Raw genomic sequence first — 27,658 nt, 5'->3', positions numbered from 1 at the left:
ATTTTTGAAGAAGAAGAAGCAGCAGAATATGAGGAGGAGAAAGAGAAAGAGTTCTGAATTATGCATAAAGTGTCCTTTGGGTGTATTTTCTATAATCGTTTGGGTGTATTTTCTATAATCGTTTGGGTGTATTTCTAAAGTTTCATTATTTTCAAAACGATTTCAAAGCTTGATTTCAGAAACCATGAAAATCGAAAAAAAAGAAGTAAGAATACCAGTAATAAACGAGTAAAACAACTAATGAAAAGGCAAAGAGAATAACGAAGAAATATCGTTTGGGTGTATTTTCTATAATCGTTTGGGTGTATTTTCTATAATCGTTTGGGTGTATTTCTGAAGTTCTATTATTTTCAAAACGATTTCAAAGTTTGATTTCAGAAACCATGAAAATCGAAAAAAAAGAAGTAAGAATACCAGTAATAAACGAGTAAAACAACTAATGAAAAGGCAAAGAGAATAATGAAGAAATATCGTTTGGGTGTATTTTCTATAATCGTTTGTGTGTATTTCAATGTTCTGAAAACCGGACCGGACCGGCCGGTTCAACCGGTTTAACCGCGAACCGGCGCTGCAAGCGGTCCGGTCCTTATCTAAAAACCGCAGAGGGAAGAACCGGTCAAGAACCGGCGAACCGGTCAAAAACCGGCCGGTTGGACCGAACCGGTGACCGGCCGGTTATTCATCTTTCACTAAACGACGCCGTTTTGCGTTTAAAAAAAAATAAAAAAACCAAACCCGACCCGACCCGCCCGTGGAGCCCCCCCCTTTCTTCCCCCAAGCCCCGACCCCATTCATTCAGCAATCATCATCTCCAATGGAGAAGAAGAACCCTAGCGGCGCTGCCTGAAGCCCTGTCGCCATCTCTCGCCCCCGTGGTGTCGCCAGTCGCCATCCTCAGCTCCAGCAACCCTCCAATCTCCGGCGTCGCCTGGTTCCTGCTCATCTTCATCTTCTCGTCTTCTGGTGCCCTCAATTTCGATCGTCTTCATCTTCACCAGCACGCAGTAGCCTCTCATCGGCGGTCCTCAACGGTCAACACCGGGAGCCCTCCATCGACCCCAGGTGAGTGACTCGTCCTCTGCTCATTTCTCTTTGTCCTTTGCCTCGTCCTCTGTAAACTGAACTGAAGTTACTCAAGTTAGACCTCTGCTCATATTCTGTAAACTGAACTGAAGTTACTCAAGTTACTCGTCCTGTGCTGTGAACTGAACTGAACTGAACTGCATGTTGCCATTTTCTGCTCTTTTTTGTGAACTGAACTGTGCAGCTCAATTTGTGTTCGGTGGACTTGCTCTTTCAATTTTCTAATTTCAAATTCTGATTTCAATTACTGTGAACTTGCTCTTTGTCAACTGTGCTGTGAACTGAACTGAACTGAACTGAATTTGTTTGTAGCTTGAGTATTTGACATAATTAGTTGCTACTTTGATTTTGAATTTCTAATTTTTCGGTATTGATTTGATTTGATTCTTTTTTTCTTCAATTTTATTCACAGATTTAAGATCAAAGGTTGCATTTATCTCGCTATTCTACCTCTGGAGAATAAGAAAGTTACTAGCAGGGTACCAATTTTCTTATTCTTACTATTGTTGTTGTTGATCCTTTGCTTTTACTTAATTTCTCATTTCTAAGCTTGTTTTAGTTCATCAGTGGTAATTTTTCCCCATGCTATTGTTGAATAAATCCAAATCATCTGAGCAATTTGCCCAGTAGCTCCTAGAAATTAGAAAAACTTGTTTCTTGCATGAATTGAACCTTTGGGTTCGGTCTATATGCATGCTTAATTCATTGCCTGAATTTGTTTATAGCATAGTTGAAGTTCGATTAATAGCATGAGTTTTAGCTTGCTTTAGGTCTTGTATTTGATTATAGTTGGGGTTTCATTTTATTTTTTGTTTCTTTTACTGATTTGTATTTTTCTTCCTTTTAAACAAATGTTGTTTTGGCTTATCGTTGCATCGGACTCAATTTTAGTTGCTGAAGTTTGATTTTGGTTGATGATATTTTATGTAGTGTTTTTAATTTCGAAGATATTTTAAGATTTGTATCAGACTATAATTATATTTTAGGATGTGTATTTATAATTTATTTACTATTCTACTCTAAAACGGTTTTTCCGGTTGAACCATCGGTTGAACCGGTTAGACCAGTGAACCAGTGACTAGAGCGGTTTGATGACCGGTCCGGTTTTCTGAACCTTGGTGTATTTTCTATAATCGTTTGGGTGTATTTCTGAAGTTCCATTATCTTCAAAACGATTTCAAAGCTTGATTTCAGAAACCATGAAAATCGAAAAAAAACGAAGCAAGAATACCAGTAATAAACGCAAATAAAACAACTAATTAAAAGGCAAAGAGAATAACGAAGAAATACATGGAGGAGGAGGAAGAAGAAGAAGGAGGAGAAGAAGAGGAAGAGGAAGAGGAAGAGGAAGAGGAAGATGAGTTGTTCATAATCCACGGTGAGTGAAGAAGAAGAAGAAGAAGAGGAAGAGGAACAAGAAGAGGAAGATGAGTTGTTCATAATCTACGGTGAGTGAAGAAGAAGAGGAAGAGGAAGAGGAAGATGAGTTTTTCATAATTCACGGTGAGTGAAGAAGAGGAAGAAGAAAGAAGAAGAGGAAGAGGAAGAGGAAGAGAAAGAGGAGTCGTTCATAATTCACGGTGAGTGTAGCGCTTTGGAAACTAAATAACGCATTAAAAGACTCTAATGTGTAGCAACTTGTAAAATTTGTAAGTCAAAAAGACTTGTATGTGTAGCAAGCCTCTAATATAAAATACTTTCTAAATTTAAATGAACAAGAGGAGGCAAAAGATAACACAATCAGTAAATCAAATTCAAAAAATAATCTGAAAATCAACACCTATATCTTCATAGGACAAATTTGAAGCTTGACCGACATCTCCTTCATTTTAATTTGCATCTATATCTACATTTGTGTATTTTTCACAAATCAATACCAAGAATAATTCATAATAATACAAACAGAAAGTGTGGAAACAACAATTTAACTGAATAATTTTATTCTAAGTTGCAGAGAACATGAGCCCCATTTTTTCAACAACAAATTCAACTATAATAATTTTCAACAACAAAAGATTTAGCTCAAAAGAAGACATCAACATAAAATTTAGCCAAGTGATTATTTCACCAAGACCACAATAGCTTCAATCGTGATGATAATCAGTAACAAAGTTAGCTCAGTCATGATTTTCAGTAACAAACAAATTCAAGTGAGTGATTATTACGGCAACAAACTCAACGTTCATTCAGAAACAAATTCATTGAGCAATGAATAAATTGAAGTTAATTGATTATTTCAGCAAGACAACAAATTCAACGTTCAGTCAAGAACAAATTACAGCAACACATTCAACTTTCAGCAACAAATTTAACTTTCAGTAACAAAATCAAACTGCAGTGATGAATTACAGCAACAAAATCGAAACAGAAAGAAAGGGGGAATTTGTTGGAACTCACCAAATCGGGTTGCGCCAAGGAAGCTGACGGCGAGGCTCCAAGCAAGAAGACGAACAAGACCAGCCCACCGGGACCTGCTGCCTCTGCTTCCGGCGACGACGAGCGTACGCGAAGGCGCGCGACTGGGTTCCGTGTGGTTCTGCCGCCCGCGAAGCGAGCCCAGGAAGGCGGTGACTGAGCTTGAGACGGTGAGGACACAGAGCGCGACGAGCTTGATTCCAAAACGGTGAGTGCCAGACCGAGAGAGAAGTGACACACCGGAGACGAGAGTGGCGAGAAACGTTGAGGCTTGAGGTAGGGGTGGGTCACTGCGGATCAGATTAGGGGATTTGGGTTTGGGAGTGGGGTCGAGAGAGCAGAGAGACGAGTTTAATGAAACCCGATTGGGTCACCGGGTTTAATGAAAACCCGTCGGGTCAATCAACTAAGAAAAAGCACCGAGGATAACCAAAAAAAAAAAAAAAAAAGCTTTTAAAATACACGAACCTCACCAGTCACCACCAGTCACCACGGAGCTGCCGCACACAATCTCCATCGTCATGTTTCACTCTAAGCATCACTCTCTTACAAGAGCTCTTCTCTTCTTCCTCATCCAAACTCCCCCTCTTCCATCTCCATCCATAAAATCTTACCTTCTTCTTCTGCCACAAACACGCCGCCACTCATCCCTCTTCTCAACCACCTCCACTTCCGGTGACCACCACTCTTTCACTGTCTCCTACCTCACCACCAAGTGCGGCTTCTCCCATGAAGACGCTCTCAGAGCAAACAGGCGCGTTCGCTTTGACACCCCGGTCAAGCCAGATTCCGTCATCTCCTTCTTCAAAGCCCACGGTTTCTCACTCTCCCAAATCACCACCATCATGCGCAGGATTCCCGTGTTCCTCACATGCGACCCCACCAACGCAATCTTGTCAAAGTTTCAATTTTTATCATCCAAAGGTGCTTCTCCCTCTGACATTGTACTCATGACCACAAGGAGTCCCCGCTTCCTGCTTCGAAGCCTTGACCATATAGTATCCTTGTACGAATTGGTAAGGAGGTTCTGTCCCTCTGATCTTAAGGCCATTGCTTATATAACTGCATGGCCATCATCCATTGCTGATGTTCGTCTGGCTCAAAATGTGAAATTGCTGCTTGATGAAGGGTTGACCAATGCCAACATTCACCATTTGCTTAGAACTAGGCCTTCTGTGCTGTCCTCTGCTGATTTGAAGAAAACAGTTGAGGAAGTGAAGCAATTGGGGTTTGATCCTTCACACTCTTATTTCAGTGTGGTGTTGCTGACCAAAAGGGCCATAACTAAGTCCAAATGGGAGGCTAAAGTTGATGTCCTTAAGAAATGGGGCTGGTCCGAACAAGATTTTTCGGAGGCCTTTAGGAGGCACCCCAATTTTATGCTACGTTCCGAGGACAAACTCAATGCAGTGATGAGCTTTTGGATCAGTAATCTCGGCTGGGATTCTTCGGCGCTTCGCATTAGACCGATGCTTTTTGGATGCAGTTTGGAGAAGAGGCTTATTCCTAGAGCTAAGGTTGTCAAATATCTTCTCTCCAATGGTTTGATGAAGAAGAATGCTAGCATAATCACACCATTTTCTTTGACTGAGGAGCTGTTCCTCAAGAAGTGTGTCACATGTTTTGAGGAGAAAGATCGGTCTCGCCTATTAACACTATATCAAGGAGGATGTTAGCATTTTTGAGTTAGTCAACTCTTGATGCCAAATTTTGTGTCAAGCAATCTTTTGTTTTTTCATGTCACTTTAGTCTATGATTAGATTTCTACTAATTTGATTGAACAGTCTCATTTGCTTGGCTGAAAGCTTTTTAGATTTTACTCATAGATCTTACCTGAATCAGTTATACTTGATTGTTCATAAGTATAAATGGTATTGTGCTCAGAGATAACTTTGTACACCATGCTTGTTTGTTGGTTTTGTTGTGTATTCTTGTTCAAAGAAGTGGACTGGTTCATATATTGAAGGAATTATGGAATTGAATGTTGTTTGAATTCCTAACAAAATTTGCCTGTACAAAACCAGAGCAAGCAGTTTGTTTCAGCCATAGTAAATTGACATGGCCCTCACCCCCCTCAAAAAAATAAAAACATATAGGAACATATTTATAGAAATTTCAAACCTGACAGCTAAGAAATTATTGAGCGTAGGTGTTGCAATATGGTGTGTGGATATAAATCAAAGACTTAAGTCAACTCTGAGTAATTTCAAGGTGAGTGTTATGAGTGTGTGCCTTGTCGGAGTTACTCTTCTCTTCTTTCTTCATCTTCTTCCTTCATATCAAGGTTTGCTCTTTCTCTCATGCTCCCGATCCACAATTGCATCAACCTTCCCCGATTTCTATTTTATACCAAATGGAATTTCATTGAGCAATTGCCCTCACCATTTGTTCTTTGCAGGTTTTGTTTCAAATTTGCAGCTTGACATCTTCATCATCATGTCGGTGAGTGAGCGGAAGATCATCAACCTGGAGCAGGGATGGGATTTAATGTAGAAGGGCATCACCAAGCTCAAGAACATTCTAGAAGGCTTGCCTGAACCTCTCTTCAGCTCCAAGGACTACATGATGCTTTACATGTAAACCATCTATTCCCTCTTCTTTATGCATATCTTTCACTTTTTTCAATTTCATCCACTGTTGATTTGGCTCTGTGTATTTATTTCAAATGGCTAATAAAAAAAATAAAGTGCATAGCCCTTGGACATTTAAAACAATAAAAAAGACCCTATTTTTAAACTGAAACTTCTAAAAAAATTCGTAACAAAGAAGATACGTGATGTTGAAGAGCAAGTGAACCAAGATTAAATTTGTGTGTGGAAAATTATGATGAAAGCAACTTTTTTCTGTAATGAGATTGAAGGTACTTTAGAAAGTTCTTTTGTCCTAAATTAAATGATGATGAGTGTAGAAAACTGAGGGAAAATATAAATATAGATGTGGAGGGAAATTAGGATTCGAAGGAGAAATTAGGATTTGGAGGGAAAATTAGGATTTAATATAAACTGTAATTATTAATTATGGTCAAGGATATTTTTGGTAAAGAAAATAATTAAAAACTTTTTTTTAAGATGTATCTTAACATGTTTAAAACTTAATAAAAGTACTTTGTTCAAAAAGAAAGAATTATTTTTTTTAACAAGAAAAGCTAATCCAACAAAACACTTATTTTTACCATTCTTGTATAATGATATGCAGAAACATCTACCACTTGTGCACCGAAAAGCCTCCTCATGACTATTCCCAACAACTCTATGACAAGTACAAGGAGGTATTTGAAGAGTACATCCAATCAACGGTGAGTATAACTGTATAACATTGTCATTTGAGATTGTTTCCGGTTGGTCATCATTAATTGCTTATAAGGGTTAGGTAGGTGACTAGGTTCTGTATATTGGCATTGATTGTGATCACCAGCGTAATTTGAATGGTTTAGTCTCTGTCTAAACTCTAAAGCTCCAGGGACTGATGGAGAATTTGTATCATGTAGACATAGGTCTCATGGTAGTTCTAAGAGTAAGTGGTTTGGTCATTGTTATTGATTCTAGGAAGTAAACCTGGGTGACAAATGCTTTGGCCACAGCAGCGACAATACAAACCTGGATGCCATTGGCTGGCATCTGCTCACGTACGTTGCCCAAGAACAAGTTTTAGGTAGCGGAAGTGATGCTGCAGTGGGAAAATACAGAGGATGATATATACTAGGCTAGAGAGACGAGTGAAAGCATTGCAAAGAAGGAAATACATGGAATGAAGTTAATGCTTAAATTTCATAATATTGAAAAGATATGATAGGAACCAAAGAGATGGATTGGAAAAATAATTTTTGCCTACCTTTTGTTTGGTTGATCAATGAGAGAGGAAAGGGGAATGTAAGGTCTGTAATTGGTAACTAGTTTAACCTATCAATGTAACTCATTATAAGGTAAATGCTAAGGTCTTAAAATCGAATAAACTGAACAAGAGATCGGTTTACTTATTCTTCTTGAGGCCGGTGTAAACAAAAATACCATTAGTTCATCCTCTCGTCATCAAGATGGGTGTGTATATTTGGTAGGGGGTGTATGAGGTAAGGATTTGAATTTGGATTAGTGTAGTTGCCTGAGCTTCCAGCTCAAAATGCACTAGTATCGATGCAGTTCAGAAGGTGAAATATTTTATAGTGATTTTGTTTCCTTTTGTTGTATAACCTACTATTCTTTCATCAAGATAGGTGATATATTTTATTGTGTGATTGAGTTTCCTTTTTTTGATGAATGGGGTGTAAAACCTGAGTTATCTTGTAGATTTTAACTGTAAATATGTCCATATGATTTCAGTACTTATGATGGTTGTATCTTGTATTAATATTTTTTTTTCGTGCTTCTTTTCAGATTAGTAACTTCTTTCCCCTTTGGTTCAGGTATTACCTTCTTTGAGAGAGAAGCATGATGAATTTATGTTGAGAGAACTTGTAAAGAGGTGGGCAAACCATAAAATTATGGTTAAGTGGCTTTGTTGTTTCTTTCACTATTTGGATCGTTACTTTGTTGCCCGGAGGTCACCCACCCCTTAATGAAAAGTTGGGTTAACTTGCTTCCGTGATCGGGTAATGTTACGGCGAACCTTACATAGTGTTATGTTAATTCTTTCAATTAGCTACTCTTCTCCATGTTACAAATATAGACAAGTTTTGTTATGCTACTACAGATTAGATGTTTTTCCTATTATTGTCATTCCATTTTTTCATAACGTAATGAATTTTTGCGTTTATTATTTACAGGTTTACAAGGAGCTAAATGGGAAAGTTAGAGATGCAGTTATTTTTATTGTAGGTTTTTCTTCCTTGTTATGCTAGATTTCAGTTTTTACAAATTTAGATAACTAACCCTTATCTGTTTAAAGATTGATCAAGAACGTGAAGGAGAGCAGATTGATCGGGCTTTATTGAAGAATGTATTAGATATATTTGTTGAAATTGGGATGGGGCAAATGGATCACTATGAGAATGATTTTGAATCTGCAATGCTTAAAGACACCTCTGCTTATTACTCTCAAAAGGCTTCTAATTGGATCCTAGAAGATTCTTGTCCTGATTACATGCTCAAGGTGTGGTTTCTCAGTTGTCGTTGCAGTAACTTGGTTTCTCATTTACATTACTGCCTGACCTGTATTTGTTAAGTCTTTTATAACAGGTTGAGGAGTGCTTAAAACAGGAGAAAGATAGGGTTGCTCATTATTTGCACTCCAGTAGCGAGCCAAAGTTGTTAGAGGTTTATTCTTGACCTTTTTCATGCTATTTCAGCAATGTGGTCTTCACCCATGTTGAGTGTAGTATTGCCAGGCAACTAAAAAAAAGAGTGGGGTGGTGACAAAAATAGAGTTTAATTTTGATGCAATAACAGTGTAAAATGTAGTCTTCACTTATTGTAGTTTCTGAACATTTCTCTTGGTTTTATTTTTTCCTTCTCAGAATATCGTTCTAGAAAGTTCAACATGAGCTGTTATCTGTGTATGCAAACCAACTCCTCCAGAAAGAGCACTCTGGATGTCATGCTTTGCTTAGAGATGACAAGGTACTCTTGAAATTCTTCTAACTTGTTATGGTTACGATTTTTCTTTTAATAATTTAATGTGAGTATAATGTTGTCATATTTTTCCTTAAATGTGTAGGTTGAAGATCTGTCACGGATGTTCAGGCTATTTTCTAAAATACCTGAAGGCTTAGATCCTGTTTCCAGTATATTTAAGCAGGTTGGTGGTAGTGAACCTATCACTATGCCAATCAAAATTGGGCTTTTCTTGCTAACTTGCTTATAAAACTTTTTCTTGTAACATTTTTTCCAGCATGTTATCACTGAAGGTATGGTATTGGTTAAGCAGGCTGAAGATGCAGCTAGTACCAAAAGGGTCTGTTACTGAACTTGTTATATTTTGGTTTTGCTTGTTACCGGTTGAGTTTATTTTGTCTATTGCTTGTTTTCCTTATCCTGTTAAATGCAAATCTCTACACTTGGTCTGCAGGAGCAGGTTTGACTGAAAATTTTGAATTTATGAATATAATTGCAATTGTGGAAACTGAAGCTGATCTGGTTGTTCAGGATTTTGTCTGGAAAATGATTGAGCTGCATGACAAGTACCTGGCATATGTAAATGACTGTTTCCAGAATCATACTATTTTCCACAAGATATTGATCAGAGATTGTTATGGTGGATTGATATGTGCATATAAATCTGAAAGTTTTAAAATATAGGCTCTGAAGGAGTCTTTTGAGGTCTTTTGCAATAAAGGTGTTGCTGAGAGCTGGAGCGCTGAACTGCTTGCCACATTCTCTGATGACAACATTCTTATAGCTAGTAGACCGTGTTTAAAGATTGTGGAGGAAGTGGAAGTGAAGGATGCCAAAGTCAACTCTTCCGAGCTCACCACGGAGGCCAAACTGGAATCGGCGAAGGCAGATAACCAGAAACTGAGGGATATGGTCAAGGTGGCTAACCAGGAGAAGGAGGCGACTGATAGGAGCAGGCTGCAGTTGGAGGTCAAGCTCAGGGAGGAGAAACTTAAGCTTGAGAAAGTTGGTTTGGGCGCCCTTCAAGGAATTGACCAAGCGGTTGCCAACTTGAAAGCCCAAATTCAACTGCCGGTGCCCGACTTCGACCCTGGGAAGCTCGTCATTCATGGGGATGTTGACCCCCGAGCGGACGCCCCTGCTCAGGCTCCACCTGCTTAGTTTTCTTTATTCTTGTATATTTATTTGTCAGGTACTCAGGTAAAGTATATTCTTTTTTTTTTCCTAATGTTTGCGGTAATTTTTAAAAAATATTCTTAATATTTGATTTTATTCAATTGTTTTTTATATTTTTTATTTGTTTCAAAATTAATTCTGTACATTTTTTATTTTGTCTCTAATGTTTTAGGTCGAGTTAATACAACAATAACAAAGCCTTGTCCCACTAAGTGGGGTCGGCTACATAAATCAAACGACGCCATTGTGCTCTATCATGTATCATGTCTACAGAGAGACCGTTTACATGTAGATCTCGTTTGACCATCTCATGAATGGTCTTCTTAGGTCTTTCTCTGCCTTTTGCCCTTTATCCATCTTCCATCTCATCCACACTCCTGACTGGATGTTCTATCGATCTTCTTCTCACATGTCCAAATCACCTGAAACGCGATTCAACCATCTTTTCCACAATGGGTGCTACTCCAACTCTCTCCCTTATATCTTCATTCCTTATTTTATCCAATTGCGTATGACCACTCATCTATTTCAACATCTTCATCTTTGCCACACTCAACTTATGTTCGTGCTCCCCTTTAGCTGCCCAACACTCCGTACCATACAGCATAGCCGGTCTTATAGCGGTGCGATAGAATTTACCTTTAAGTTTTAAAGGCACTTTTTTGTCGCATATAAAACCAGATGCACTCCGCCATTTTGACCAACCTGCTTGGATCCTATGATTTACATTCTGTTCAATCTCTCCATTATCCTGTATGATGCACCCAAGATACTTAAAACTTTTAACTTTTTTTAGGATGTTTTCTCCAATCTTCACCTCTATATTGGGGTTTTCCCTTCTCAGACTGAACTTACATTCCATATATTCCGTCTTGCTACGGCTTATGCACAGACCATACACTTCTAAAGCTTCTCCATAACTCCAACTTCTTATTTAGGTTTCCCTTGACTCCCATAAGGACGATATCATCGGCAAAAAGCATGCACTATAGCACAGGCTCTTGGATGTGCTATGTGAGTACTTCCAAGACTAATGTGAAAAGGTATGGACTTAAAGATGATCCCTGGTGTAATCCTATACCAATAGGGAATTCTTCCGTCACACCACCTTGAGTCTTCACACTAGTTGTGGCTCCATCATACATGTCTTTAATTGCTCGAATATATGCAATCCTTACTCTCCTCTTTTCTAAAACCTTCCATAAGACTTCTCTTGGTACCTTATCATACGCTTTTTCCAAATCAATAAACACCATATGTAGGTCCCTTTTACTACTACGATACCTCTCCATCATCCTTCTTAATAGGTATATCACTTCAGTGGTAGATCTTCCTGGCATAAATCCAAATTGATTTTCTGTTACTTGTGTCTCTTTTCTCAACCTTCGTTTTATCACCCTTTCCCATAACTTCATAGTATGACTCATAAGCTTAATCCCTCTATAGTTTTCGCAACTTTGTATATCCCCCTTATTCTTGTAGATAGGTACCAAGGTGCTCTTTCTCCACTCATCAGGCATCTTCTTTGACCTTAAAATCTTATTAAAAAGCTTGATTAACCAGTTGATGCCTTTTTCTTTAAGACCTTTCCAAACTTCAATCGGGATATTATCAGGTCCTACTGTTCTGCCATTTTTCATTTGCTTTAAAGCCTCTTTTACCTCGAAGTCTCGAATCCTTCGATAGTAGTCAAAGTTTTGATCTTCTTCCCTTGTGCATAATCGACCAAGGCTCAGAAGAGTCTTCTGTCCCTCATTAAATAACTCGTAGAAGTAACTCTTCCACATTTCATTAATCTTCTCCTCTTGAGCCAACACCTCTCCATCTTTATCCTTTATGCACTTAACCTGATCCAAATCTCTCGTTCTTCTTTCCCGACTCTTTGCGATTCTATATATATACCCTTTTCTCCTTCTTTCGTGTCCAAAGACTGGTATAGACTCTCATATGCTCTTGTTTTTGCTTCACTTACAGCTACTTTTGTCTCTTTCTTAGCCGCCTTATATTTTTCCCAATTATCTGCATTACGGCTTAAAGACCACTCTTTAAAGCATTCCCTTTTTATCTTTATCTTTTCTTGTATACTCGCATTCCACCACCAGGACTCCTTATATCTTGGTCCTATTCCTTTAGATTCACCAAAACTTTCTTTTGCTGTTCTTCTAATAACTTCTGCCATCTCCCTCCACATCTCTTCCGCGCTTCCATTTCCATCCCACTTTGCCTCTTCTCCTACCCGTCTTAGGAAGTTTCTTTGTTCTTCACCTTTTCATCCGCCACCACCTCGTCCTTGGGTTCTTCGTATAATGTCTTTTCCTCAACTTTTGCTCAACGCGAAAATCCATGACGAGCACCCTATGTTGTGTTGTCAAACTCTCTCCCAGAATAATTTTACAGTTAATGCAAAATTTCCGATCGACTCTCCTCAACAAGAAGAAGTTGATTTGAGAGCTTGTCATGCCACTCTTATAGGTTATAAGATGTTCATCTCTCTTTTTAAAACATGTATTTGCGATGAGAAGATCAAATGTTGGAGAAAAGTCCAAAATAGTTTTACCCTCGGCATTGATCACCCCGAAACCATGACCTCCGTGAATACTCCCATATCCAGTCACTTCTTTCCCAACATGGCCATTTAAATCTCCTCCTAAGAAAATCTTATCTCCCAAAGGTATGCCTTGAACCAAACTCTCTAGATCCTCCCAAAACCTTATCTTGTGTTGTTCGTCCGAACCCACTTGCGGTGCATAGGCGCTAATCACATGGAAAGCACCTCCTTCCACCACAAGTTTGATAGAGATGATCCGATCTCCCACCCTCTTGACATCCACTACGTCCTTCTTCCACTACTTATCCACAATTATTCCAACTCCATTCCTGTTCTTCACCTTTCCTGTATACCAAAGTTTGAAATCAGAAGTATCCAACTCCCTAGCCTTTGCACCAACCCATTTCGTTTCTTATAGGCACATAATATTAATCTTCCTCCTTGTCATGGTGTCCACCACCTCCATGGACTTTCCTGTTAGAGTGCCTATGTTCCATGTCTCAAATCTCAACCTTCTGTCGCTTCGACCTTTACCTTTTACTTTGTGAACTAGCTTATTTACCCTCGTCCATTCACGAAAACGCGAGAACCCTTGCTCATTTAACACTACATCCGGGCACCGATGCAGCGGCTCTTGCTTTGACACCGTACTCGAGCCATACGGCGCGTTGCTTCCGGGCAACGACCTAGCTTTAGCGCAATAATGTCTTTGATTCATGTCATGGGGGTTCGGCTATATTTTTATGTTGGTTGCCGAAGACCCAACACAACCCTCCTCCTTTATCTGGGCTTGGGACCGGCTATGTACCGCAAGTGTAACATAGGCGGAGTTTTTAGGTTGAGTTAATGTTTACGGATAATTTTGACACGAATCGAAAATATTAGGAACAAAATTGAATCAAATTAAATGTCAGAGGTATTCTTAAAGAAAATCACAAACATTAGGAAGAAAAAACATATTTTACTCTTTGTTTGTCATATATCCTTAAGACTTTGGAATGATCTCAACAAGAAATTATGAATGCAAAGTTTAGTGTGTGTTTGGATTAACGTTTGCAAATATATGTTAGCATGAATGTTGTAAAACTAATTTTAATTGACATCAGATTAATGTCATTGTGGTTTTTGTTTGGATATTTTTTTGTCAAACATGATTTTGAAAACTGAATACCTTTTGGATGATGTTATCCAAAATTACACTGAAATGCAAAAGGATTAATCTCTACATACAAGTGATTTTGCTATACAAGTCTTATAAGTCCTCTAATTGATGTTACGTTCAAACGCGCTTGTTATGCACATATTTTTCACACGCCTTTATCAGGTTTTTAATTTTTGAATGGATTTTATTTTCTTTTTAGAATTTCTTGCCTTCTCTCTTCGATCTCTTTTGTGAGTTTCTTTCTGCCTTCTCCTTCGTTGTATACGTGCGTTTCTCTCTCTGCTTTCTCCTTCATTTACGTGCTTTTCTCCCTTTGTTCTCTTTCTTCGTTATTCTCGATTTCCATTATTTTTTGATATCAAGTTTTGAAATCGTTTTTGAAGATAATGAATAATTCAACTTCAGATTGTTAAATGAACCAGAGCGAAGTGAATTTTGAAACTGAATCCAATGAAGTTCTTGAGGTGTGATTTAGTTTTAGTTAGTAATTGAATTTGAATTTGAATCCAGTTAGTAGTTTTTTATTGTATAGCTGAATAATGCGTGAACCTTGCCTGTGAAATTTGCTGTTAATTCTTCTTTGTTTGAATTGAATCTAATGTACTAGTTCTGATTAGAATTACTATAATTTTGTCCTTTTTATATCAGACGTTCGAGTGTAGATCACGAATATTTGGGTGTATTTTAGAAAAGTTTGGGTGTATTTACAGTTTATGACTTTTCATCTGACGGATGGTGAATTGTCTTATTCTTTTAGTTGAATTGTTTTAGTTTCTGTTTATTTATGATTCATGAATCTGGTCTTTGTTATTTTTTATGATGGTTTTATAATTGTATTTGTATTTTATTGTTTATACTTATTTTAATATGGTGTATTTTGCAGCCCTTTTGTGGTGTTGATGACTAGTTTGTCCCCAAGGTTGGGATGACTTTTAATACCCTTGAAGATGCTACAACAGTCTACAAGGATTATTCGAAGGTTGCAAGTTTTTCTACAAGAGTTCGGAGTACAAATAAGAAGAAAAACGAAATTAAGAATAATATATATTTGTATTCCAGTATGTATTTTATACTGGTGGCTGACTTTGGTGGCTGATTTTAGTTTACACATAACATAACTCATTTCTGTATCTGCAGCAAATTTGGGTGTAAAATGAAGATATTTGGGTGTATTTTTATTCTGATAACTTATGCATAATTCAGAACTCTTCCTCTTCCTCCTCCTCATCTTCTGCTACTTCTTTTTTTTTTTTCATCATCATCACCATCTTCTTTTTTTCTTATTCATCTTTTCCTTTTTATTTTACCTTCTCAAGTTTTTTCTTGTTTTACTCTCTTAACAAGAATAAAACCAAAAAAATCAAATAAAGAAGAAGAAGAAACATATAACGCTGCAAAATTACTTGGAAGAGAATGAATTTACATTCATTTAACTGAAAAAAAGAAAGAAATAAGGAAAAGAAGAAGAAGAAGAAGAAGAAGAAGAAGAAAATACAGCATTAGAGGAAATATTTTTTTGTACAAAAATGCTATTTGTACACTAAAATCAATCACTAAAATCAGCCACGAATGTATTTGTGTATAAATACATGTGTTTTAACTTATTTTCAATGTATATTTGTATTCTAGTATGTATTTTATACTGGTGGCTGACTTTGGTGGCTGATTTTAGTGTACACGTAACATAACTCATTTCTGTATCTGCAGCAAATTTGGGTGTAAAACGAAGATATTTGGGTGTAATACGAAGATATTTGGGTGTAAAACAAAGATATTTGGGTGTATTTTTATTCTGGTGAGTTCTGCATAATTCAGAACTTTTCCTCTTCCTCCTCCTCATCTTCTGCTGCTTCTTCTTCTTCTTCATCTTCTTATTTCATATTCTCATAATTCTTTTTGGGAGGAAAATATCAAACAAAGAAGAAAAAAATATCTAATGTTGCAAAATCAAAAGAAGAAGGAAGAGAAACACGACGATAAAGATGAAACACGCGAAGAAAAAGGAGAAACACAAAGAAGGAGGAGGAGGAGAAACGCGAAGAAAAATGACAGTTGTGGTTTTCATCGAGGAAGAAGAAGAAAAGTCGTTCATAATGGTGAGTAGCATGCTTTGGAAACAGGAAGCTGTTGAGTAACGTGCGTGTATTTACTTTTGAATGTGAGAGTGTAATGCGCGTGTGTTTTGTTGGACTTGTGCCAACTTATAAGATTTGTAAGTCAAAAAGGCTTGTACGTGTAACATACCTGAATACAAAATTATTAGAAAAGAAGTAAAAGCTCAAAATTAATATATCACTTTTTAATATAAATGGTTAAAATTAATATTTAACATTTTATCACTATTTCAACATAATTTTCAAGGATAGAAAAGCAAAACATTTTTACTTTCACCAAAGTACGTTTAGAGCAAAAATTTAATCGACATTGTGTTAACTAAAATTTATTCAATCATTCAGGCAAACTTAATCTGTTATATGAGAAAGTGTTAATGGAATATTTAAATGTGAGCTGGGATATGAAAGTTGGGCCTATTCAGTTGTTGTAGCTTAAATAGATATAATAGGCCTAAGTTGTACCACATTCACTGACCCAATTAGGGCTGGCAATGGGTAGGGTAGGGTAGGGTTTGGACCCTACCCTAACTCTACCCGCGGGTTGAAAATTTCATTAAAATTCTACCTTACCCTACTCGCGGGTTGAGAATCTCTCAACCCTAACCCTACCCGCATCCTAAAATTCTAAACCCTACCCTACCCTACCCGCAGAAATATCAAATTTTTTCAAAGTAAATATAAAATTCAATTATTTCGAATTTTATACGTATTAATAACATAAAAAAATAAAAAACTAATGCTCTAACTTACTTAATTAACTAACTAGTTTTGTGGTTGTTCACTTATTATAAGTCATTACATAAGAGAGGTTGTGGGTTCAACTCTCACTTCCTTCACTATATAGAGAGATTTTTATAAAATATGTGTTATATATGAGGTGCGGGTAGGGTAGGGTAGGGTACACCCTAAACCCGTACCCTACCCTACCCTACCCGCAGGCATACCCGGACCGTACCCTACCCTACCCTGGTTGGACCGGGTTGGGTACCCGTGGATAGGGTATGAATTGCCAGCCCTAGACCCAATTGTCAAAAAGTTCGTTTATCGTGTAATAATCTTGTCCTCAAAAGGTAAAACTACTTCTTTGACTCATCTTCCATAATTCACTTTCTACGGTTAGGTCAGACTCATGAGTTAGCTTGAACTCGACTCGTTAATAGCTCGATAAGCTGAGTTTGTGAGCTGATGAGCCGAGCTTGAGCTTGGAATTAAGCTCATAAATTAAATGGATAAGTTCAAACTCGGTTCATTAGCTTGTGAGCTGGCTCGATTACACACACACACACACACACACACACACACACACACACACACACACACACACACACACAAACACATATATTAAATTATTAATACACATATCGTATATACATTTAGTTTATACTTTTAATGTTATATATATATATATATATATATATATATATATATAATAGTAATATATAATTTTACATATACTAATGTTTTTATTTAAAATTTTATAATTATTCTTTACATGATTTTGATGTAGGACATAAATAAAAAATTCATAATTAATAGATACACAATATATAAAATTAATATTTTTTAATATATATAAATTATAATTTATTGATATAGAATTATATATTATGTTATTATTTAAAAGCCAGCCCGTGAGCTTGAGTCGACTCATGAGCTTTCGATGAGCAAAATTTGAGCTTAAGAAACAGACTCCATTTTTAATGAGCTGAACTATGAGCCAAACTCAATTTTCGTGAGTCGAACTTGAGCTTACTTCTAGCCGTACCTACGACTCTTTCTAATGAATTGTGGGATTATATGTGATTCATCTTGTCCGAAGTGTGGTGAAATTAAGACTGGTCTTCATGTTATTCGAAATTGTGCAGATATAACTCCTACGATTATTCTCTAAACTCAAATAGTAATATCCCTTTTGATTGGATTTGTGTCTCATTATCTAATCAAAATCATACGTGTTTCCTTGCTTGTCTTTGGTGGACATGGAGATGGCATTTGAATATAATTTTCAGTAAGGGTTAAGTACGATTTTGGTCCCTAAGGTAGGGGTTGAAAATTTATTTCGTTCCTAGCCTTTTTTTTTTGCTACGAAATGGTCCCAACGATTTAAAACAGTTTTAGAGTAAAGGACAAATCCGTCCCTAACCTTTTTCCCGCGGACATTTTCGTCCCCGAGAATTAGAAAATACTTTAATGTCCCTGACCCTCCGAAAAAGTGGACATATTTACCTTTTCGTTAGAGTCGCTCCGTTTGGCCTGACAGAAAATGGTGACGTGGCTCCCATGGCGCTGACCTGGCCGTTACGGGCTACCACGTGGGATGGACTTTTGAAAAGAGGACGTATTAGTTCCCAGGAACCAAAACGTCGCCGTTTCTCCTCCACCCCCAATCTATGAAATCCTTGAGCCCTAATCCATCAAACCCCATCCTACGCAAGGTTTAGGTCGAGGAAAACGATGCTATTGATTGTGACGGATGTTGCAGCTCGTGGCATTGATATTCCATTGCTTGATAATGTTATCAATTGGGACTTCCCTCCAAAGCCTAAGATATTTGTTCAACGTGTTGGAAGGGTTGCAAGGGTTGGCCGTACTGGCATTGCTTATTCCTTCATGACATCGGAGGATATGGCTTACCTATTGGATCTTTATTTGTTTCTGTCAAACCAATACAAGCTGCTCCCACCAAAGAAGAGGTCTTGCAGAATATGACTGGAGTAATGCAAAAAATTGAACAGACAATAGCAAATGGAGAAACTGTTTATGGCCGAATCCCTCAAACAGTCCTTGACCTTGTTTCAGATAGAGTTAGGGAAATTATTGACACTAATGCAGAATTGCAGTCATTGTAGAGAACATGTAACAATGCATTCCGTTTATATATGAAGACAAAACCCTTGCCATCCAAGGAGTCTATTCGAAGAGTAAAGGATTTGCCACGTGAGGGTCTGCATCCGATGTTCAAGAATGTATTGGAAACTGGGGAGTTAATGGCCCTTGCATTTTTAGAGCATTTGAAAAAGTTTAGGTGAGTATAAGATTATATACAAATTGTCTAATGGCTTGATCATTTTATCATAAGTTAACTATATTGTATAATTTTTGGTGTGTTGTTTCATGGTTGTTAGTGTCATCTCACACATATTGATATCCATGTTAATGATCATTCATGTTCCATGATATATCATGTATGAGTTTACAATGCATGCTCTTAGCAAGCCACTAGGAATAATATCTTTGTGATTTTCTAGCTTTCATCATTAGCTAGTTATCTTACCATATTACCTTGACATCGTAAATGACACATAATTGCAGGGTCCTTCTGGTCAATGGGTTGATGTGATGAAAAGGAAGAGAGCCATTCATGAGAACATTATAAATTTGGTTCATAAACAGATGACATTATAAATGACGCATACTTTGTTGAAGGAATAGTGCTCAAGATTTCATAGATTGGGGGTGGGGGAGAAACGACGACGTTTTGGTTCCTAGGGACTAATACGTCCTCTTTTCAAAAGTCCATCTCACGTGGCAGCCCGTAACGGCCAGGTCAGTGCCACGGGAGCCACATCACCGTTTTCCGTCAGGCCAAACGGAACGACTCTAACGGAGGGGTAAATATGTCCACTTTTTTGGGGGGTTAGGGACATTAAAGTATTTCCCAATCTTCGGAGACGAAAATGTCCGCGGGAAAAAAAGGTCAGGGATGGATTTGTCCTTTTCTCATAGTTTTAAAATCATCCTTTTTACCAAAATTTTAATTTTTATTACCAAATTACCCCTAATTAAAAAAATATAAAAAAAAGAAAAAAAGAAAAATGGGTTAAAGGCTGGGAACAGGGGAAGGGTTAATCACGTTAGGGGAGGTGGGTTTTTAATGGAAGAAGAGGGGGAAGGGAAAGTGGAGAAGTGAAGGGGAAGGGAATCTGCCGCCGCTGCTCCTCGCCGCCGCCGTTGCTCTTCATCGTTCGGTCGTTGGATCTCGCTGCTGCTCCTCAACGTCGATGCTAGAAGATCCTGAAGGGTGGACATTGTGTGCCGCTCGCCGCTCGTCATTTCTGCTTCTCCTCGCTCGGTCGCCGGTCGTTGCTGCTCCTCGTCGGTCGTCGCTGCTTCCAATCGGGTTTGCTATCTTCTTGGTCTACTTGGCAACCATTCCTATTACTGGAACTGGGATTAACCCAGCTAGGAGCCTTGGTGCTGCCATCATCTTCAACAGAGACCATGCATGGAATGATTAGGTATGTCTTCTTCGTTTCTGGCTTTTTTTTCTCACTCAATTCTTTCTGAATTTTATATCTTCTTTTCTTCATTGCAGTGGATTTTTTGGGTTGGGTCTTTCATTGGAGCTGCTCTTGCTGCCGTGTACCACTAGATAGTCATCTGATTTTGATTCTGTTTATGCTTCTGATTACATTGGGTCTTTCTTTGTGTTTTTGCTTCTGTTTATGCTTTTGTTTCACTATGATTCTGATTCTATTTATGCTTCTAATTACATTGATTTTGCTTTTTATTTTGTTATTGTTATTGTTGGTATTGTTGTTGTTCTTCTGCTTCTGGTTGTTGTTGCTTCATTGTTGCTGCTGCTTCTGCTTTGTTTCTGGTCGAATTCGGGGAAGAAAGGGAAGGGGAAGGGGATTCTGGTTGATTTTGGGGAAGAAATGGAAGGGAAAGGGGAAGCGTATTTTAGTCCGAAAGACGATTTTAAAACTAAGTTAAATCTTTAAGACCATTTTGTAGCGAAAAAAAGGCCAGAGACGAAATAAATTTTCAGCCCTTACCTTAAAGACCAAAATCATACTTAACTCTTTCAATAATGATAAGTTGAATTTTCTTATATGAGACATATGATATTACAATCATGTCATGTTTTTATGCTTGCTCAGAAATCTCCAATATGGAATGGTAAGCTTTATTTAGGTATACTTTTTCACTCATCAATAATCCTCCTCTTAATGATATGTCTTCTTTATTGACTAGTGATTATACTATTTTGTGTTAGGTTGTAATTTTCATTGTCTACTAAAAAAAACTCATAAATAAGGTAGTTTCTCCCAAACCCGTCAGAATTGTAAGGGTTATTTACCCTTGACTATGTGTCTCCATTACAGCCATTAATCAAGTAAAATTGTCAAAAATTCATTAATTGATTCATTAAATAATGTGATACTATATTGTATTCTATGTTATTTTCGTTATACTATCTAACAAATATGTACTCCAATATGAATGGGTGACTTGATTTTTACCAAATGTTGCACAAGTAAAAAACAAAAGGGTAATTCCTCGAAAACCTTATCGTAGTCCCTCTTTGGGCAGTATCCGGCGACTAATTGCAAAACCCTATCCCATTACTCTTCTCAGGCCTACTGCTTCTTTTTTAGCTCCTGCGGTGGTCTTTTTCGGTGACTCACATGGTTAAAAAAGTTTTTTCGACAAACCATTGACTGTAGTTGAGGCAGCTCAAAAGATTGGACTCTGTCAGACATCGTTGGCTTTTCCAGCAAATAACCACTACCTGTTGTCGATTTCCCTGTTAGGGGTTTGTTGGATCCATCCCTAGTCGGGTAATTTCTCCAATTTCACTTCCAATTTTTCTTAATTTGTTGTGTTACTCACATACTATAATCGCTATTTGTGGAAGAAGATTATTTCAATTTAGAATGCAAAATGTAAGTTTTTTTGTCCTTTTTGTTATTCTCAGTTCTCAATTGTTCTTTTTGTAATGGTAGCGGAGTGAATTATTTTTTAATAGCTTATTCAATGAATTTCTAGGTTGTTACAAGCTTTACTATACAAAGGTTATGCTGGATTTTTTCAATCCATCCCTAGTTGGGTAATTTCTCCAATTTCACTTTCCATTTTGCTTTATTTGTTCTATTATTCACTTTAATCGGTCTTTGTGAAAGACAATTATTTCAATTTAGAATGCAAAATGTAAGTTTTTTTGTTCTTGTTATGAATTGTTCTTTTTATAACGGTAGCTGAGTGAATTATTTTTTCATAGCTTGGTCATTGAATTTTTGGATTGTTGCAGGCTTTACTATACCAAGGTTAGGTTGGGTTCCTTGGATCCATCCTTAGTCGGGTAATTTCTTCAATTTCACTTCCAATTTTGCTTTATTAGTTTTGTTACTCACTTACTGTAATCGCTATTTGTGGAAGAAGATTATTTCAAATTAGAATGCAAAATGTAAGTTTTTTTGTCCTTGCTGTTATTATCATTTCTCAATTGTTATTTTTGTAACTGTAGCGGAGTGAGTTGTCTTTTTATAGTTTATTCAATGAATTTCTGGATTGTTGCAAGCTTTACTATACAAAGATTAGGTTGGGTTCTCCTCCAAGGGTGTTATGGTTTCTACAATGGTTGCCGTGAGACAAGTGACCTTCATGTAAGTTCGATTTTTACTCATTTTATGTATTTAGTTAAATGTCACTATATATGTTATCTTTTTTTGTCAAATTTTGTTGCATATTAAGGTGAATTATTTCGACCCTGTAAGTTCATCGACATTATCATTGATATCTTGTTTGGAATAAAGGTGTAAGAGAGGAGGAGTCATTGGATAGGAGCTATTCTATTCAAAGCAACCAATGTACTTACACATTTCAGTATGGCGATTGTTGTGGGACTTCAGGCTATTATGTATCAGAGTTGATTCTTTTTGCAAAATTTTTGGAGGCATCGCTGTCAAAACATTCTTCGACTCCTATAGTTTTCGGGTTAGAAATCAAAAGCCTCGAATAGTTGAAAGCGGTATTCACTAATTTATCCCCCAGTGTTTGTTAGTTTAATCAAGCAAATAATTAGCCTGTATGTTGTACTTGCGATTAGGCTCCGTGACTAACCTAAAAAAAATTTTATTTTTGTTGGTGAGATCACCGTACCAGTAAAATGGGCTAGATCCAAAAAATAATCATCATGACCAATTTTTTTAGCTAATGGTCTGACTCCTATTACGCTGTACTTGATTTGGCAATTTAGTCCAAGCATGTACGAAAATTCTTCTTACCCTTGGAGTCAATGTCACCCTTGTTTCAGGTAATTATTTTATCATTTCATGGATATCTCCGATAAATGCAACAATTGTCCCTATTAAGTATCTGTTAGAATTACAGTTTATAATTTAGAGTTTGTGTAAATTTTATTTTGCAAAGTTGATTTTGATAACAAATAAATTAGTTTTAAGGTAATATATTTTTGATAATCTATAGATCAAAATATATTATAATAAAATTAAGGTGGTTTGGATAACACTAATCAAGATTACTTTTAGATGAAAAACACTACAAGAGACAACAAATTAGATTAAATTAAGTTTTTATGTTATGGTATGATGTTAATTTAGATATTTGAATTGATGTTGTATATTAATATTATAATAAGCATGATATTTAATTAATAAATGAAGAATAACATATAAAGATTGGCAAAATATAGTTGATATTAAGTTTAAAAAAGATATAAAAAATGAATAGTTTAATATAGTACTGTAAACAAATATTTAAGTTTTAAGATAAAACACCAATGAAATAAACAAACAATAAGTCAAATAAAAATAAGTTAAAATCAAATGAACAAATTGAAATAAAAAAAGTTAAAAGAATAGAAATAAAGAAAAGCATAAATTATTAAAAAAAGCAATAAAATCTCCAAAAAACAATGACATACATGGACAATCAGAACACTTAATTTAGATGTTTAACAAAGTTCCATAATATATTAACATGATAGATTTAATTGTGTCTAATTTTTACATCGAAAATATCCCTTAAAAATACTTATGTGTAGATCTAACTGTTATAGGATGTGGCGTTTCTTGGGTAGGCCATTCTCTCCTCACCAATAGATTCCTAGTGCCATGTTCAATGTTATATTCTGCTAAAACAAGCTCTCTGTACCTGGAATTGAGGAGTAATTCTCTTTCCTTTGAATTGTTAACCAACAGAATTAAGTTATGATCCATAAATAGTATTAGATTTTCTCTTATGCTTCGGCTTCCAAACCTGTAGTATTGTTCGAATCTTTTGTTTCCACCAACGTCCTCAATCAAGTACCAAATTGATGCGACATAACCAAATTCGTTGTGTATATGAGCGAGGAGTGCAAGTTTGTTGTTGTGGGCCAATAAACTGTGAACGGTATATATTGCTCCTATTGTAATAGACACCTCGCTAAAAGATTCATGTTCGACACTGTAACATAAAACAGATTTGGGAGTAGCATAACTATCTCCTGTACCAGTTATCCAATATGCAAAACCATTTCAAAAAATAGAATTAAGGTCAATTTTTTCAACTCCAGACAGACAATTAAAAAGTAAAATCATGTAGAACACCTTGAACAATATCTAGAAAAAAAACGTAGGGATAAAAAATATTCCTTTTGCACATATGTATGATGTTGTATGCATCTATATTTAAGATATAATAAAAAATATAAGTTGGAAAATATGATCTACCATGCTCCATGTGGGGGTCAGAAATTTCTCTAGAGTGTCTTTTTGTTGGGTTCCATACTAGAAGTCTTGTTTCATTTTGGTCTCGGGAGAACTTGAAACATATGTTCCCGTTTGTCACTCTTACTATTCGAAACCATCCAAAAGAGTAAACTCCAAAAGGTTGCTAAACATGAACTGGTTCTCTAGAAAAGGCATCCACTATAACTAGTGAATCTAAATCCATTAATAGTATTGAATATCCAGCATGGAACAAAACATGTTGATCTAACACAATTTGTCTTCTCATGGGCTGCATGCATCTGTTTGGTTGGTGTAGGCGTTAGAGCCAGATTTATTCAAGTACATACATCTTCCTACTACTTTTGCAAGGCTTCGTAAGAAAATGTTATGCAACAGTTAATTTGGAATAACCAGTGACGGAAGATAATTTAGTTGGAAGTGACTCATTTCTTCTCTAATGTTGCCATTTGAAAATTCGTTTCTATGTAGTTTTTATGCTCGAAATTCATGGTTTCCAGTTTTATAAGGTATGAAATGAAATAAAGTTAAATTTGTCAAAGCAATTAATTTTGTGAGATGTTGTATCTAATTAAAATTGGGTTAGAAGAATATTGTATTACCAATGTTATTTTTGTGAGTTGAAAAAAACTTGTTCTTGTTGAAAAAAGTTTTTTCTTCTTCCAACATTTTTCCATTTCTTATGCCAACACAAAAATTTTATGGAAGTTCCAACAACGTAGATAAATTGGCTTTTGATTATAAGCTTTATTTTTTTTACATAGACAACTTCTTTATACTCCTCGTAAGATTTTATTAATAAAGTTTTCACTCCGTTAGTAGGAGCTTAATTTTGGTCCAAACTTGTTCAAAGAATTAAAAGATACAACATTAAGCAAAATACATTTTACATGAAGGAAATAGATAACAATTAGAGCATGTCTCTTTCAGTATTCACCAATCTTTCTTTCTTTTTACACTTCCCAAATTGAACTGGTTCATAATGACGTACAGGACCAGACACAACCTTCTCATTACGTTAACCTGGAAAAAAATCGCAAAATGAAGTCCTTATAAATAATGCCTTTACCCCCTTTACATCTTATTAGTTTAATAACTTAAGTCCATATTCCCTACAAACAACGTCATTAATTCCTACACATAATCTTAATTCAGTCGACAGATTTTCGAGTTGAGTTTATTTTGGATTTGAATCCCCCCAAATGGTGGAATTCAATTTTGCGGCTAAAGTGTTATCTATTATCCTCAATTATTGAGTTTGGAGCAATAGAAAATACAAAGAAAATATTTTGCACACATCACAACTTACCCCAGTATATTGAAAATTCGAAATTTACCTATTCCATGTGTTATTCTGTGTTGGGTTTAGGAATAAAATGTAGTATTTAAGTTCACAAGTAATACTAACAATGTGTTTTGATGTAGTTTATAGTATGATGAATTACAGTATTTTAAGACAAAACACACTAACGTTACATGTTGCATGCACACCATTATAATGTTTTAGCACACCTAACGTGTAATAGGTGCAAACCAATCGAAAAACTTATCAATTATTAGACTTTTATAATTTGATCGTAATTACTCGCGATGTGTAACACCCTAATTAGCCTAAACTTTACCTCACGTTGTAAAGCAAAGATTAATCAAGGATTACGACAGTTCTAAGCTCATACATATGATATATAGAAGGAATAATATTATCTAGAAGCCTGATGAAGGATATAGTTCAAAAACAGGATTTAAAAGCGCAAAACGAACTAACAAAGCGTCTAACTTAAGCACAAGGAACAGATGTGATATAAACAAAATAATAGTGTAATAGTGTAATATCATAGGAAACTAGCCACGGCTCGCAGAGTTTAAGCCGGCTAGCCAAATATACAGATAAAGAGGAACTGAAGTTTAAAATGGTTTATACAAGTTTTGTTCTCTCTCTAATACAAGCCTCTAGGCCAAAATAAAAATACAAAAGTGAGAGATATAATAAATAAGGAAAATAAATCAAAGAGACTCAAAAGGTATTCGGATCCTCCGCTTTTGTCACCAACCAAACAACTCACCGAGGTGGGTTGCAACCTGCATCTGAAAAACACAACAAAAATATGGTATGAGAACCGGAGGTTCTCAGTATGGTAACAGTGCCCAATGATGTAAGATGTAAGGCTCTGGGACGCTGAAGGCAATCCTAGAGCTCCACATGACATACGAATATTCAAGCTTAACATCAAAAAATAAATAAAGGACTTAAACCATAAATCGGGTCATCTAAGCTTAGGGGGTTTCTAACTAATGCTAATCACAACGCTGTATCCTACAGCCCTCACCAGCCTAACCTCCGTGCGATCCTATCGCCACCGCCTACCTAACCTTCTATCATCAGACAATAACAAATAATGCAGGCAAGTAAAACACAGATAGAATTCATTTACAGCAAGTAATTCAAGAAGCAAGTAAGCATGCTATAAAATTAGAAAAACTCAAGTAAACAAAGCAAGCAAGCATATAGAAGATGCACATGATGAATGTCTGCTCTATTGGCTGTGATATCACATGTCGATTATTGTGCCAAACCCGACAGCAAATCCGGTCGACAACTCTCGGATTAGTCTCTCTATTGCGCATAAGGTGGGAAATTCTGAGGGAGAGTGCCCTACCACCTTCTCATTTTAGAGGAAAATAATCCGGGGCAGTGTGCCCTACCACCATCCTCTGGTTGTCGCATGATTCCGTGGGTTAGTGCCCTACCACCTTGCAATCAGAGAGAAACCCATGCTTAGGAGGAAAATTCCGAGGGAGCGTGCCCTACCACCTTCTCCTTTATGAGAGAAACATTCCGAGAGAGCGTGCCCTACCACCTTTCTCTAGAGCAATCAATATGAGTGAGAAGCAAAGCATATAATAATCACATAATCAAACTCAGAGGCTGCTCCTCATAGCACACTTCCACTCAAACTCGCCACAACCGTCATCATTTTTCTAAGTTCCATTCTGAACTCCTTAGCTCATCAATTTCTCAAGTCATACATCTCTCTTCCCTGACACTCTACCAGACCCATCCTCAATACACTAGAAACCTAAGCCTCTGTTTGCTAACTTTTCAAAATAATCATCAACCAAAACCCTTAGCCTATTTC

At 36.6% G+C, this 27,658-nt stretch overlaps 1 protein-coding gene and 1 pseudogene across 1 annotated transcript; both read left to right on the top strand.

Annotated features, from left to right (window-relative positions):
• Positions 1 to 3,996: 3,996 nt before the first annotated feature.
• Positions 3,997 to 5,467, top strand: LOC130943659 (uncharacterized). Its single transcript, XM_057871635.1, has one exon. It carries the CDS (start codon positions 4,020 to 4,022, stop codon positions 5,172 to 5,174), a length of 1,155 nt encoding a protein of 384 aa, XP_057727618.1. The 5' UTR covers positions 3,997 to 4,019; the 3' UTR covers positions 5,175 to 5,467.
• Positions 5,468 to 5,556: 89 nt separating this feature from the next.
• LOC130943660 (cullin-1-like) lies at positions 5,557 to 9,961 on the top strand (annotated as a pseudogene).
• The last annotated feature ends 17,697 nt before the right edge of the window (positions 9,962 to 27,658 follow it).

The sequence above is a fragment of the Arachis stenosperma genome, chromosome 8 (assembly GCF_014773155.1).
Source record: "Arachis stenosperma cultivar V10309 chromosome 8, arast.V10309.gnm1.PFL2, whole genome shotgun sequence".
Classification (NCBI taxonomy): Eukaryota; Viridiplantae; Streptophyta; class Magnoliopsida; order Fabales; family Fabaceae; genus Arachis; species Arachis stenosperma.
Note: the sequence above shows the minus strand (reverse complement) of the source record. Positions and strands in the feature narration are given on the sequence as shown.

Excerpts from the sequence above, each read along its gene's own strand:
- LOC130943659 (XM_057871635.1), top strand. The coding sequence starts at position 4,020 with ATGTTTCACTCTAAGCATCACTCTCTTACAAGAGCTCTTCTCTTCTTC.